Source organism: Pleurodeles waltl, chromosome 4_1, assembly GCF_031143425.1.
Source record: "Pleurodeles waltl isolate 20211129_DDA chromosome 4_1, aPleWal1.hap1.20221129, whole genome shotgun sequence".
NCBI lineage: Eukaryota > Metazoa > Chordata > Amphibia > Caudata > Salamandridae > Pleurodeles > Pleurodeles waltl.
Window position 1 is genome coordinate 842,261,599 of NC_090442.1, and position 13,409 is coordinate 842,275,007.

Consider the following 13,409-nt stretch of genomic DNA (forward strand, 5'->3'; position numbering starts at 1 on the left):
GGGGAAAACTGGAAACGATGAAAATGATGATTACACCTTTGATAACTTTTCTGATTATGATTATTCCTGTTCACTTGTCTTCTACTTTCTTCTGTAATCTAGATAAGTTAGATCCACCTTCTTGTGGTATAATTAAAAAAAACTAGAATGAATCTTTAAAAACTTAGATTCCCATGTTTAATGAGAGGGTGTGAATCCCAAATTGATATAATTATCAGACAGCTTTTCTTATAGCTTGAGGAGTTTTCTGGCTTGATCTCTCACCTACAATGTCTTGTCCTAGGCTTCTCAGAGAGCATCATCTTTTATCCCATACTCTCTTTTCAGCTATATGACTTCTTTTGACTTACCTCATTCTTCTCATATTTTTCAGGATACGATTAAAGCCTTTAAGCTTTTAGATAGGACTCTAACACATAAATTGTCTGCATCTTTGGCTATTTCTTTGTGGAACAATTCGGTCCACTATCACTTTCTGCTGATGTTTCTAGTCTGGGCTGCTAAAGGTATAAATATAGTGTCTGACTTGATGGATGACAGTTCACCTCTATATTTTGCCCTTTTATAGAATAAATACTCTCTATTGGATATGGATTTTTCTAAATTCTTAAGGATGAAAGCAAAAATCTCAAAACTCTTCTTACTACCTGCTTCAAACTTTCTTTCCTTTTATCAACAATTAGGTAAAAGAGGTCATATTGCTTTGAAAATATAGAATGTTTTGTAAAACGCACCAGGGACTTCTTCACCACTTCAGAAACGCTGGTCGATATATCTTCAAAAGTCAAATCTTCCATTGATTTCTGAAGTAAATTGAGCTGAAGTGAATTATTCTCAACCTATTAAAAATAAACTAATTCCTCTACCATCCTAGACACGCTTCTATAGTTCTCATTTTCTCCATTGGACTCCATCCAAAATGTTTTAACTACGTCTTTTTGATTCTGTTTTCTGTTGGTCTTGTAAAATAATGCTGGTACTCTTCAGCATGTTCTTCACTTGTAAATATCTTTATAATTATTGGACAGATGTTCAAGATCTGTCTTTCAAACATTTTTTAAATATCTCCTTCTTTCTCTATTTCTCTTATTATGTTAGGGCCAATTGTTATGTCTCCTCCGTTGGGTATGTCAGATACCGATATAGAACTGCTAGATCTGCTTTTAACGGTAGCCGTCAAAGTCAGCATGTTAGAATGGAAAACCTTATATAATATATCATGCCATACATGGGGGACATGGGTTACTTATCTAGGAGTATACATAAAAATGTATCTCTTTTCCCAAAGTTACCTGCCCCTTCACAGTCGCTCTGACATACATTGATTTTTTTATAGCTGCAATATAATTAGTTATTACTAATATTTTACCTGAGTTTGTAACACTGGAAGTATCTGGCTCTATTTTAGATAGGGCCCCATGGAGTTTCCTTGCCCCCATTTCTCTCTCTTGCCTTTTTACATTATTTTTCTTTTGCTTTTTTCTGTCTTGTTCTCTTGCTCTTTCCTTTATTTTTTCCTTTTCTTCTTTTTTTCTCATATAAAGATATTCTTTAAATCCATATACACTTTTTTTACATATCTTAGTTTGTTATATTTTTTTACAAAGCCATTTTACTTATTTGATTGATGTTATTGCAGTTTCCTGTATATTCTGTTAACTTTATCCACAATTATGGTTGTTTGGTGAGCTTTCATTCTCGTTTTGATATGTTTGATGTCAATGCTCTTTCTCTCTCTAGCTGTTTATGTCACCTTTTTGTGTTTTGCAAATTAACAAAAATTCTTAGAACAAAAGAGTGAGCTGTAACTAACCTGTGAATCTCTCTACAAGCCGAACCAAAAACGATCCCGTCTTCTCTCTTTCAGAAAGGTATTTGTACTAATGTGGACTGGCTCTTATTTTTTTTTTTTTTTTTTTGTGTCTTAGGACTACTACATGTTATTACTTTTCGTGTTCCAATTACTTATATCTCCACATAAAGTGCCTTAACATCTCAATGACGTTGTAGTATCAAAAATAATAAATATGCATTAAATCAAGTAATATCTAATCACCAGATGACAAATTTGATGTTGTGCCAGACAATTTTGCCATGGGAAAAAGAAAATGTGTGCTGATGTTGTTCAATTTAGCACCAGTCTTGAACCAACATTTGTTCCAAACAGTTGACACAAAAGTCATTTTTGCTTTGTTCATCTATTACAAAATCTACTTCAGCACCAGTGCAACACTCCTTTATGATGCATAACGCATTTGCTCTTAAAAATTAGCCTCTCTTCTACTCACAGGTTAACTGTATATTTGCATATGACCTAGTTCGCTACCCTACTAGCTATAACAATCTACATACATGCAGTGAATCGGGATCTGGGGATTCCGTACTCAGGTGCCTAACTGGTAGAACAATGTTTGTGCATGGATCCCAAATCAGTACTCTCACTGAAAGCAGAGTAAGCTTACTGAGAATGGTACACAGCTCTGTGTATAATAGACTTTACATGAAAAAGTATAAAAGGAGCTGGGGACATTTTCACATGCACATTAACAGCGCGCCACAAGTTAATCAGTAACCTCCATTTAACCTCTGTTCCAAGTCACACCTTAGCAAGCGGCTCAAACAAAGGCTGCCTTTTCAACAGAGCAGCATGAAGGCTCAACCGCGACGCAGGCATTTTATTGACAAATGCTACCGGGAAGGACAGATTTCTGTCCAGTATTTAACATAAAAGAAGCGTGGACAGCCTTCCTTCCAGCCACAATGGAAGTAGTCAGAAAGGGTCACGCAAGAGGTAAGCGACTTAAAAAACTTGTTTAAGCGCTGTTGGTTTGATTGTGTTGAAATTTCATATTTTAACATCGCCACACTTCCCTGTTGATGACGTGTGTACTTTACTATGCCAATCTCTGATAAAAACATGATATAATAAAAAATAGCATTGTCTATCCTTAAAATGTAGGCTCACATTTACTAACTCTTTGTGCCAGGTTTTACCATTTTTGTGCAAAGTATTGGAAAGGTGCCTAAGGTAGCTATGCATTATTTTGGGTACGGGCTGGGGGTGCCGTCGGTGGGACATATGTGCTCCCATGTAACCTCCGATCGGTTTTGATGCAAATCCCAACCAAATGACATTGGCAATCACCGAATTGAATGATAAATGAAGACTCCCAAGACATGCATGACATAAGTTTTAAAACTCTCCACATTGTTCTAGCTTCGCAAGTGTGCAGCACTGTACAGTACACATATAAAGTGGGAAAGGTATTAAAACATAGTTGTGTGCTGAAAGTGTACCTTTCTTGTACAAAACCCATGCTTGATAGAATGCAGCGTGAGAGCATTGGCGCCTTAATCTCCTAAAGCTTCCATCAATGGAGGGAAGGACTATGGGGCTTTAACTGAATAGCTATGGCACTGTTCTGCTCTGGCCCTGTCACACAATGCAGGGCAGCGCCTTTGGGTGCCTTGCTGCATTGTAGGAAGTTAGTAAATCTGCCCATAGTGTCCAAAGTTTCAATGGGTTAGGCCACGAGGATCTTTGAGAATTTCATATGGCCTTGAAGATAGAATATAATAGTTTCTTTCTTAAAATATAAATGTGAGCGGACACTACCTTTCCACAAAAACTTATGGCAGAAATAGATTTTTTTATTCCTGTTAGATAATTGGATTTGAAAACAGAAAACAACGTTGAAACTCTTGAGAGTATGTTAAAAGAGTAAAAAGCTTCGATCTGATTCTGTAAACTGAAGTGCAGGGAGTATTTCCTCTCCAGCGCATTAGTGCAATATCATGTATCAAGTATCATGAAATAGGATGAAAATCACACCATTGATTTTTGTTTTAAAATTTGTGGGTTTAATACCATCTGGGTGTGGTGTCAGTGATAACTGCATTTCCCAATAAAATATAGTCAATAGCCCCATTAGCAATCCCCTATTAGGATTTAGGTAAGTAGTTCTAAAGATCGTTTTACACGTGTAAAACGCAGGGCTATTCTCGGCCATTTTTCTGGTGTAAGCGGCAACTTTAAAACTCTTTGCTAGGTGCACGAAACGGTACTAGCATATAGGGCTTATGATTACATTTTAATAAAAATACAGTCATCACTGATGGTTGCATGTGAGAATATACTGTGTAAAGCAAACAGACCACAAAAATAAAGCCTCAAAAACGGGGACAGTAAATAGTCTAGGGGTGGGCGTAACTGGCATAATTCTGTCTAGCGTAATTACTTGTAATTATGCACAATTACATGAGAAGTGAAATTCGTCTTGTAACTCTATTTTCGTAGTGTAAAATGCACCCTTGCGTCCAAAATGGACCCGAAAATGCATGTTGTTCTTAGAAAATAGAACTAAATGCTACAGGACACAAGCAAGCAGTAGTGAGCAGCCGGTCGCTTTTAGCTCATTGTTCCTTTGCTCCTGTGGTTAGATTTTTGCCCCAGATTACTTTTAATGACTAATTCTGGCATAGTTGTGTAATTTTGGCAGTTTTGAATCACAAGAGTAATGGGTAATTAAATAAATTACTCCGATTACTCTGACGTAATGAAAATGTTGCCCACGCCTAATAAAGACCATGGAAAAATATCTACTGAAAATCAACTTGTGTAAAGTTGCTCATTTACCGCCCAACTCACTTTATACCTGTTGTCTGAATGGTATAGATTGCCATCCTAAATCCCGTTCTAGCATGTTTGGGAGTCAAGTGTTCGATGGTGTAAATTGGTATATTGCATTTGATGAGATGTGTGTATGTTCAATGTCTGTGGAGTCTATTTCTTGAGTCTTCATGTTTGTAGTTTATATTGTTTTGTTAGTCGAGATTTTGACATGTAACTATTTTATATAAAACTAACCAAGATGCATTTTGGCTTCGTCGGATTGCGTTGTTATAAAAACTCACACAAATTGAGGATATCATTACGCTCTTGCTGGATGGTCGTCAGTCTAATGGGTCAGCCGAACGGGTCACCGCATCTATCCCCAAGGTGGTGGAATGCTTGCCTTATTGAGAGATCTCCATTTGCCTTGTGAGGATCTCTGTGATGTGAAGTTCAAACATCAGTGCTGCAGATACACTTTTATCACAGCTGAGTGGGAAGTCAGTTGCCATGTTGATGTGGCCTGCCCTGAGTTCTCTTTTGGGGTTTTGTTTTTGAAAAGCAAAATAAGACTATCCCTGACATAATGACAGTTTTCTGCCTATATAGCTGAAACATTTCTCACTTTAACTGCCCTGGTGTCCCTTGCTTTGCGGTCCTGGGTATGATAAATCAGTGAGCGGTGCACGGCACTAAATAGGGCAGTTCGTTGACCAGTGTGACCAGGCACCCTGGGGCAGATGGGATACGGATTCAAGCGTTTTCATCTAGATGAGGCTCTGTCGTTGGAATTTAGGGTTTAGGAGCACTTTACCCTAAATGACCCATATGACACTGATTCTACTGGACTAAGCTAGGCAATGATCTGATAGCAATCTTACTGAATGGAGCATTGTTCTCTTAGGAATCTGAATTCAGTGGAGCTGAGTGAGAGCAGTGGGGCTGTGAGTGTAATAGAGGAAATAAGGATGGCGCAGACAATGTCAAGGGTAAAGGTCTCATGTCGGGTTATGGGACAGGCTTCCATTCGTTGTTACTTATTTACTGCATCGCGTGGTACTATATATTATTTGAGGGGTACTGTTTAGTAAACATTGTGTTCTCAAAATGAATAGAATGCGGCCAGTAATTTGGGATCCTGACTTCCAAAGGGCTGCTCTAATATCTTTTCCACTTCAGACAAGGGTGGGAGATTGTCTGTAAGTTGACTGAGTGTAGTTTTATGATAACTGTATGGCTGAGAGCTAGCCTTTGCAGGTAACATGGGTCCTCACTCCAGTAGATTTTGTTCATGGTGCAGATTTTAAATCGAATCATTAGTCTACTCCTAATTTTATCTAGTGTGAGCTACATTTTTATGTTGAGCTAATTTTGGCCACTTGATTTTTTTACTTCTTACTGCTTGTTGTTGAGTTTTTGGTGAGGCTACTATAGTTCGCACCAGACTTGTTCTAGCTAACCTTCAATAGAGTCCTAGTAATGTTAACTCAGTAGTTAAGTTTCAAGCATGGTGGCCACTTTTTTACAACCTGGGCTATTTGCAACTATCACCCAGGAATATTTGGTCTGAGACAATGGTTATATCCAAGTTCTTTGATTTTTGTTTCAGTGGTAAGGCTGTTCCGGTGGTTGTTGGACAAAAGTCTGTCACTGCCTTGTCTTTCTACTTTGGCCTTAACAAATGTAGCAGATCTAATGATTTTGAATTATTTGAAATGCATTTCTTGTAATTTATAGCTTGTTAATTGCTTGCAAAGTTACGTATCCAGTGGTTAATTTGAGCCAGTGGTTGGCTATGAACTCCACCAGCACTTATTTTTGAGGGTGAAGTATGTTTCAGTCCCTCCCAGGAGAGGTGGCTCTGATAGTTAATCTGTTTTAATTACCTGGCCTGTCCCAAGCTCAGGCAAGCCTGTGCCTGCATCAGCCATCATGTGACCCACATGCCCCCTGGCTCCTTTGAGTCAAAGGAAAGCAGGCCTGGCCAGGCACTGTCCCTCTGCACTACTAGCAAACTTCCCAGTGTCCACCATGACCTCAAGCAGAACGCAAGGCCTACTAGGGCTGTTTTCAGGTATGAAAACCAGTGTTTCTCTGTGTCTGGTCACAGCACAGAGGTGGCTGAGCTTCCCATACTCAAGTAGGGATGGGGTAGAGAGCAAACAGGTAGATGGGCTAGATTGATGGTCAAAAAGCAGAACAACGTGGGAATGGTCGACATGGCAGTAAGCCACGCCTTCTTGGTTGAAGTTGACAGTGCCATCCTTGGAGAAATTTTGGGCAGCAGCATTTATTCTTAAAAAGTAAGCAATGTGCCTATCAGGCAGGGTTAAACTGTGAACCTCGTCACAATTATCTGCTTCTTTTGCGAGGCAAGAAGGAATAGCAGTTCCCACTTTCGTCCTGTCTTCAGCAGTGTTATTTTAGAAAATACTGCATTTCCAAAGGGTTCAAATAAATATGTTTGTCTAAGTTGCGATTTATGTTTTAAAAGAGGGAGATTGTCTTAAGTGATGTTAATTATACCTTTATGTTAAGTGCATTATTACTTGTTTTTGAGTTCGGCCCGAGTGCTCTTGGAACAGTGGATTCGGGTTCTGGCAGCAGACAGCAGTTGCTGTTTGAGGTTGAACTGATCGGGTTGCAGTGTGTCATGGACGATACTCTGTAACTAATGAAGAGTATTCACTTACCTGTGGCTCCTGTGTCTCCTTGCTATATTCGGGACATAGACCCGACACCCTTTGTTGTAGTGCAAAAAGACCATTTATTTGGACAGGCTTCCTTATCATAATACACAAAAGTATAACCATAACTTAAATGATTACTTTATCTTAAAACTTGTAAGTCCCCTTCTTACATCCTCACTCACCCAATTTCCCCTTTCATTCCCACACATACCCTTTTCTTCATCTCCCCTGCCTGACTTGGGCCTCCCCCAGTCTGCCATCCTTCACCAGCTTCTTTTTCCCACCTGGAAGGGTGGACAAGCCTGCATCTGAATGTCCACCCTCCCCCATCTACTGCCCGTACCAACCAACCTGCCCTAAAACTGGCATTACCCCCCCCAACCTTGTCAAACTACCTCCAAACCCCATCCTTCACATCTGCTTACCTGTAGGGCGGGCGGGTGGGTGGCAACCTTCGCGCAGCATGACAGCAAGCGCCAAAGAGGCCGATCGTCCCACCCCCTTAAGGACCAACCCCTAAGATCCTCGCCAGCCCTGACCCCAGCCTATCCTAACCTAAGCCATACTCTTCCGTCCCGAGAGCTCCCGTGGAAAGACTGGACTGCGTCCAGCTCTCAGTGTGGCCCTATTGGGACTCTGACATCCTCTGTTGTAGTTTAAAAGGCCATTTATTAGGACAGGCTTGCTTATCATGATACACAAAAGTATAACCATAACTTGAATGATAACTTTAACTTAAAACTTGGAACTCCCCTTCTTACATCCTCACTTCAATCCACCACGTATCCTTCACTCACCCAATTTCCCCTTTCATTCCCACACATCCCCTTTTCTACGTATCCCCTGCCTGACTTGGGCCTCCCCCCCAGACTGTCATCCTTCACCTGCTTCTTTTTCCCCCCTGGAAGGATGGATAAGCCTGCATCTGACTCTCCACCCTCCCCCATCTACTGCCACCCAGCACAAACCCAATTGGCATTTTGCTGCCCCACCAGCGAACCCACTGCAACTCATCATACCGTTCCATCATTTTCACAACGCCAAAATCTTTCTCCTCACAAGTTAGTCAGCATGAAGCGCAACTCCATCATGTAAAGATCGTCTATAGACCTGTCTCTCCTAACGACACTGGGAATCTGCAATGGAATTGTTTGCCCCAGGAATTGCTCCACCCTTAAATATCATATTTAAATTTAAGCAATGCAACATAAACCTCCTGAGCAACCCCAGCACCCTCAGATCCCAAACTGTCTGTCTGTTCAGCAAATCAACCACCGTCAAGTTTTCCATGTGAAACATCACTGACCTGTTCGCCAGCTCATCCCCCCATACCAACAATGCCACCAGCAGAGGAGAGAATTCTAAAAATGCATGCTCCTCCCTTGCCTCAACCATTGTGTAGGCCATGCCTCCGTGCACCAACGACCATTCCAAAATAGTCCAAAACCAGCTGTTCCTGCCACGTCCAAAAAAATCTGCACCCGCCAGACAGTGTCCTCTTCCTGAAAAGACATAGAGACGCTGTTAAACGGTGTCCAAAACAGGTCCCATACATTAATGTCTTCTCGCAGACCAATGGTCAACCTAATCCTGTGATGTGGTGGGGATGCACCTGACACTGCCAATCCCATACATCTACAAAAAGTCCTGCCACCCCTGACCACTCTGCATGCAAAATTCAGAAGACCAAGCAGTTGTTGTGTCATGCACAATTAGATTTTATGCTTCATCCTGGTCCCCCTCAAAAATAGCAGAATGTCTTCCACCTTTGCCACAGGCAGGTGTGCTATGAGGTCTCTCGTGTCCAGTTCGATGCCCAACAAGGTCAAAATGCAACACGGGCCCTCTGTCTTTTCGGGGGCTAAAGGTATCCCAAAATCTTGTACCAACCGCTCAAAATGCCGCAGAGCCCTGCCACACGAATCTGACTGTGCTGTTCCTACAAACAGGAAATCATCTAAATAGTGTGACACCATCCGGTGCCCACTGACCTGAACAAAAACCCACTGCAAAAAGGTGCTAAAAACATCAAACAGCGCACAAGAAATCACACACCCCATTGGAAGTACCCTGTCCACATAAATAGCACCCCCCCAACTGCATCCCCAGCAAAGAAAAATCATCTGGGTGAATAGGAAGCAGCTGAAAAGCTGCCTTAGTGTCGCACTTGGCCAGTTCTGCACCTTTCCGACAACCTCGGATGAGCTGGATAGCATCATCCACTGTGGCGTATACCACTTTTGTATCTTCCGGAGCTTTGAAATCATTCACCAACGCCCCTTCAGGCCATGACAAATGATGTATCAGCCTATAATCTCCCTTGTTCTTTTTTGGTACTACCCCCAAAGGTGAGATCATCAAGTTCCCCATTGGCCATTCGTGAAAGGGGCCCAAAATTCTGACCTCTGTCACTTCCCTGCTCAATTTCGATGCCACCACCTCTGGCATGGCTTTAGCTGACTGTAAATTTTACACCCATCTCCTTTGTCTTGGTCCTTGGTATCCCACCCGGAAACTATCTCTGAAACCCCATTCCAACTTCAGCACAGTGTCCGTCTCTGGGTACACACACAACCAAGAAAGTAACCTCTCCAACCTAATTGGAGTAGGTGCCCTTTGGCCCAGTAGGTCCTTGTCCTCCCTGCCTCTAGTAGACCTCCACTGCTCTGCCGGACTGGCGAGTGAAAAACATTGCATGACCGTCTGTTTACTCCCACATTTGGAACACTTGTGTTTAAACTTACAGGGGTGCCTGGAGCAAAACCCCTTGTTGAAATTTCAACATGCTCCTGAGGTGGATACCTGCGCCCTCTGAGGCATGCCTGCCCCTCCCTGAGCGGGATACTGCTGAAACAGCTTATAAACTACCAGGAAACCACTAGCTGTGTGTGTGGAGGCCGCAGAATGCAAGGATGCCATCAATTGCATCCACAACTATGAAACCACATCCCCCCCATGGCTTCTCAGGGGTTTATGCTAACTAGGGCCCGGAACTCCTCATCGTAAGTTAACCATGCAAACCCCCGAAGTGTAGCTGGGCTTTCCAAATATTGTCCATGTATTTAAACATGGCAATGACCCTGTCTAGATATTTCTCACAGTATATACTGGCGTAAATCAAAAAGGCAGAGGGCCAGTTGTCCATAGTTATTGGAACGCAAGGCCTCCTCACCAATTCTCACTCCTCTTCCTTGGACCCTTCTTTTGCCTGGATGTCCCTGTGCAAAAGTTTAAAGCCATCAACGTATTCATGTCTCCATATCCTCGTCTTGGACTTGTCTGCGACATGTGAACCCAAGGGCATGGCGAGTCCCGTATATGGGAGCCTCTTCTTATGACCCGCCCCTCCCTTATCCTCCTCTGGCTCTTCCCCACTAACCCCTGCATTTCCGACCCTGCTTTGCGCCGATGTCACCTCATCTCCCCCTTTATCTTTTCCACCTGCCTCTACCGCACCTGTAGCAGGCTTCACGTGTACAGAATCTTTCCCCACACCAATAGATTTGTATTGTGCCACACCGGCCTTATCCTTCTTTCACCCCATGGTGCCCACCAGTCTCCTTTACCTTGAACCCCACGACCAGTCACTGCAGCGCCTAGCCTTGGTCTACGCCTGCCTCCATCCCTGCAGGAGACCTCCTGTCCTTGAGCGGTAGACGTTGAAGCCTAAAAAACATGAACAGAAGAGGGTGTTGTGCCGCTCCTGCTCCTTCCCTGGTCCCCCGCTCACCTCTTTTTCTCGAAGTTCCCCCTCTTCCCAATCGTCAAGATCCTCCTCATAATCCAGATCAATAATGTTATCCTCATCCACACCCATTCCATCATCAGACCCAGCCATATCCACCATACCTTATTCATCATCGCAACCTGAAACCCCCCTGGCGCAAGCCAGACGTGTACTTCGTGCGGTCCCAAGGTGTAGGGAAGGCCACCGAAGACCCCTTTATTGCTTCCGACCAATGTCCTAAGGCCGTGTTGCGCCCCGTTGGCTTCGTCACCTTTCTGCCAGCCTCTGACGCTGGCATTGACTCTCTGCTGTGCACCTGGCCGTGTGCGCCAGCTGCTGCCGTCACGTTGCCTAGCCCACCAGCCGCACTAGCTTCTTGCACTGACTTCTGCTCATGTGGAATCCACACCCAACTACCCTTCTCTGCCCCATGCCCTTCGTCCTGGACCCCACTAACCCCTACTGATTTTCTCTCTACATTCCTGGACTTCCCCTCAGCCTCTCCCCTTTCCCTGCACAGCTTGGCCCACCTGAGTTCTGTCTCCGCCACCAATTTGTGCTGCTACTGTATCCTGGCCTCTATATCAACTGACGCCCAATCCGTGGTAAGGGGGTGCCGTGCCTCCAACACCTCGCTAGCCCCACTGCCCTCCTCCGACTGCACCCCCTCCCCTGTGCCAGCGCTCTCACCCCTGCCATGCCCTACCACCCCAGGGGCCCACTCCCCAGCACTGACCCTCTTTCCCTTTCCCTTTGGGCCCCCCAGCCCCTGTCCCTTTCCTCGTTTGTGGCCCTTGGCTGGGGCCCCAGCCAGTGTAGGATCTAGGGGCTGCTCCTGCCCCCAGAGGTCTTCTTTCCCCTGCCTATCCTGTGTGGGCTGTTCCCCCTGCTCAGCGCCCTGAGCCAGGGGGCCTACATCATCCCCAGATGCCCCCCCTGTCCCCAAGGCCTCACCCCCCAGCTCACCAGGCCCTCGAGGATCCCCTTGTGGCCCCCCATCTACAAAAATGGGAGCTTCTTCTTTCCTTCTTTGCTGGGAAAGGCAAGCAGCAGTTGCCGTTGCCACTCCCTGTGACGCCATGCGAGGTGCGTGCGTCATGCCTACCCGGGCCTCGGCGAGGACGCCATTCCTGAGCAGGTCTCCTCGGCCGGCTTCACCTAGGAGGCTAAGCTCGGCCCGAACCACTTCTAAATCATGGCCCGCGGCTATGATTTGCAGCGCGTTACACCTCCTGAGCCCTCCTACCCTTTCCGACGATCAGCCAACCTTCTCGTCGCATGACAGCAACCGCCGAAGAGGCCGATCGTCCCATCCTCACCCCCTTCAGTACCAACCCCTAAGGCCCTCCCCCACCCTGACCCCAGCCTATCCTAACCTAGGCCGTCCTCTTCCGGCCGGAGAGCTCCCGCGGAAAGACTGGACTGCGTCCAGCTCTCTGCGGGCCCTATTGATGAGGAAGCAAACCCCTTTATCACCCACTGAGCCTCGACCGTCACTGTGGGTTACAGCTGGAATTTGGACATTGCCGGACTCGTGTTCAGATTTTCCGGAGTCCTTCCTCTGCCACCTAGCTACTTTGGTGTTGATTCTGTTCTTGAACCCTGGCTGTAATCATCCTGGAGTTTAGGAGGACTTTCTGAGCGTATTTGGGTTCCCACTATTGACTCTGCATGACTCACACGTGCTGCAGCGTGAGATCTTGGCACGACATGTTGGCATTGCTAAGTGAGACTGCATCCACTGCAAGCATATACGGTGAAGTGTATGCTGTGATGTACTACGTTGCAGCCATTGCGCATAAGGCTGCATTCATCAGAAAAGTTTGTTGGTGCTGCAACTTTTGCTCATTTCTTCACCGCAGCTTTGCTTCACCGCCTTGTCATTTGTGGTAATTTACATCACATGTTTCCAGTGATACATGATTGTCACGTTTTGATGGCATCTCCAGACATTTTTTATGTGTCATCAATTCTGCCCATAGTATTTACACTCTCTTTTCTCAGTGTTTAAAGCAAACTGTTATTATTCTGTGCAGCAAACTCACTATTAGGCATATCATTTTCTGTGTACTGTAATTTTGGATATAGGTATATATATATAATTTTTTTAATATGGCAATCCTCCAACAAGCAGTTTACCACCTCTATTTTTCACACATTCAGGCCAACCAGCAATTAAGTGGCCGTGATCCTTAAGACTTTTTGAAAACATCATTGATGTAAGTGATGCAGGATACATCAGCCCAGAACTAAAATTTCTCTTATTGTTTTTTTGCACTCTTGGTCAAATTGTCCAGCAAATGTTTGTCAATTTACCTCCAGTTCAAGCACTTCAGGGTCAATCAGGAGATGCACATTGGACTGTATATCTTAAGGGTGT

At 44.3% G+C, this 13,409-nt stretch overlaps 1 protein-coding gene across 1 annotated transcript in view; it reads left to right on the forward strand.

Moving 5' to 3' along the window:
- Nucleotides 1-2,601: 2,601 nt before the first annotated feature.
- The window catches only part of NR1H4 (nuclear receptor subfamily 1 group H member 4), a 259,871-nt gene continuing 249,063 nt past the window's right edge, over nt 2,602-13,409 (forward strand). Inside the window, exon 1 of the mRNA XM_069229604.1 lies at nt 2,602-2,791. Coding sequence (XP_069085705.1) covers nt 2,686-2,791 — 106 coding nt within the window. The 5' untranslated portion in view covers nt 2,602-2,685. The remainder of the gene's footprint in view (nt 2,792-13,409) is intronic.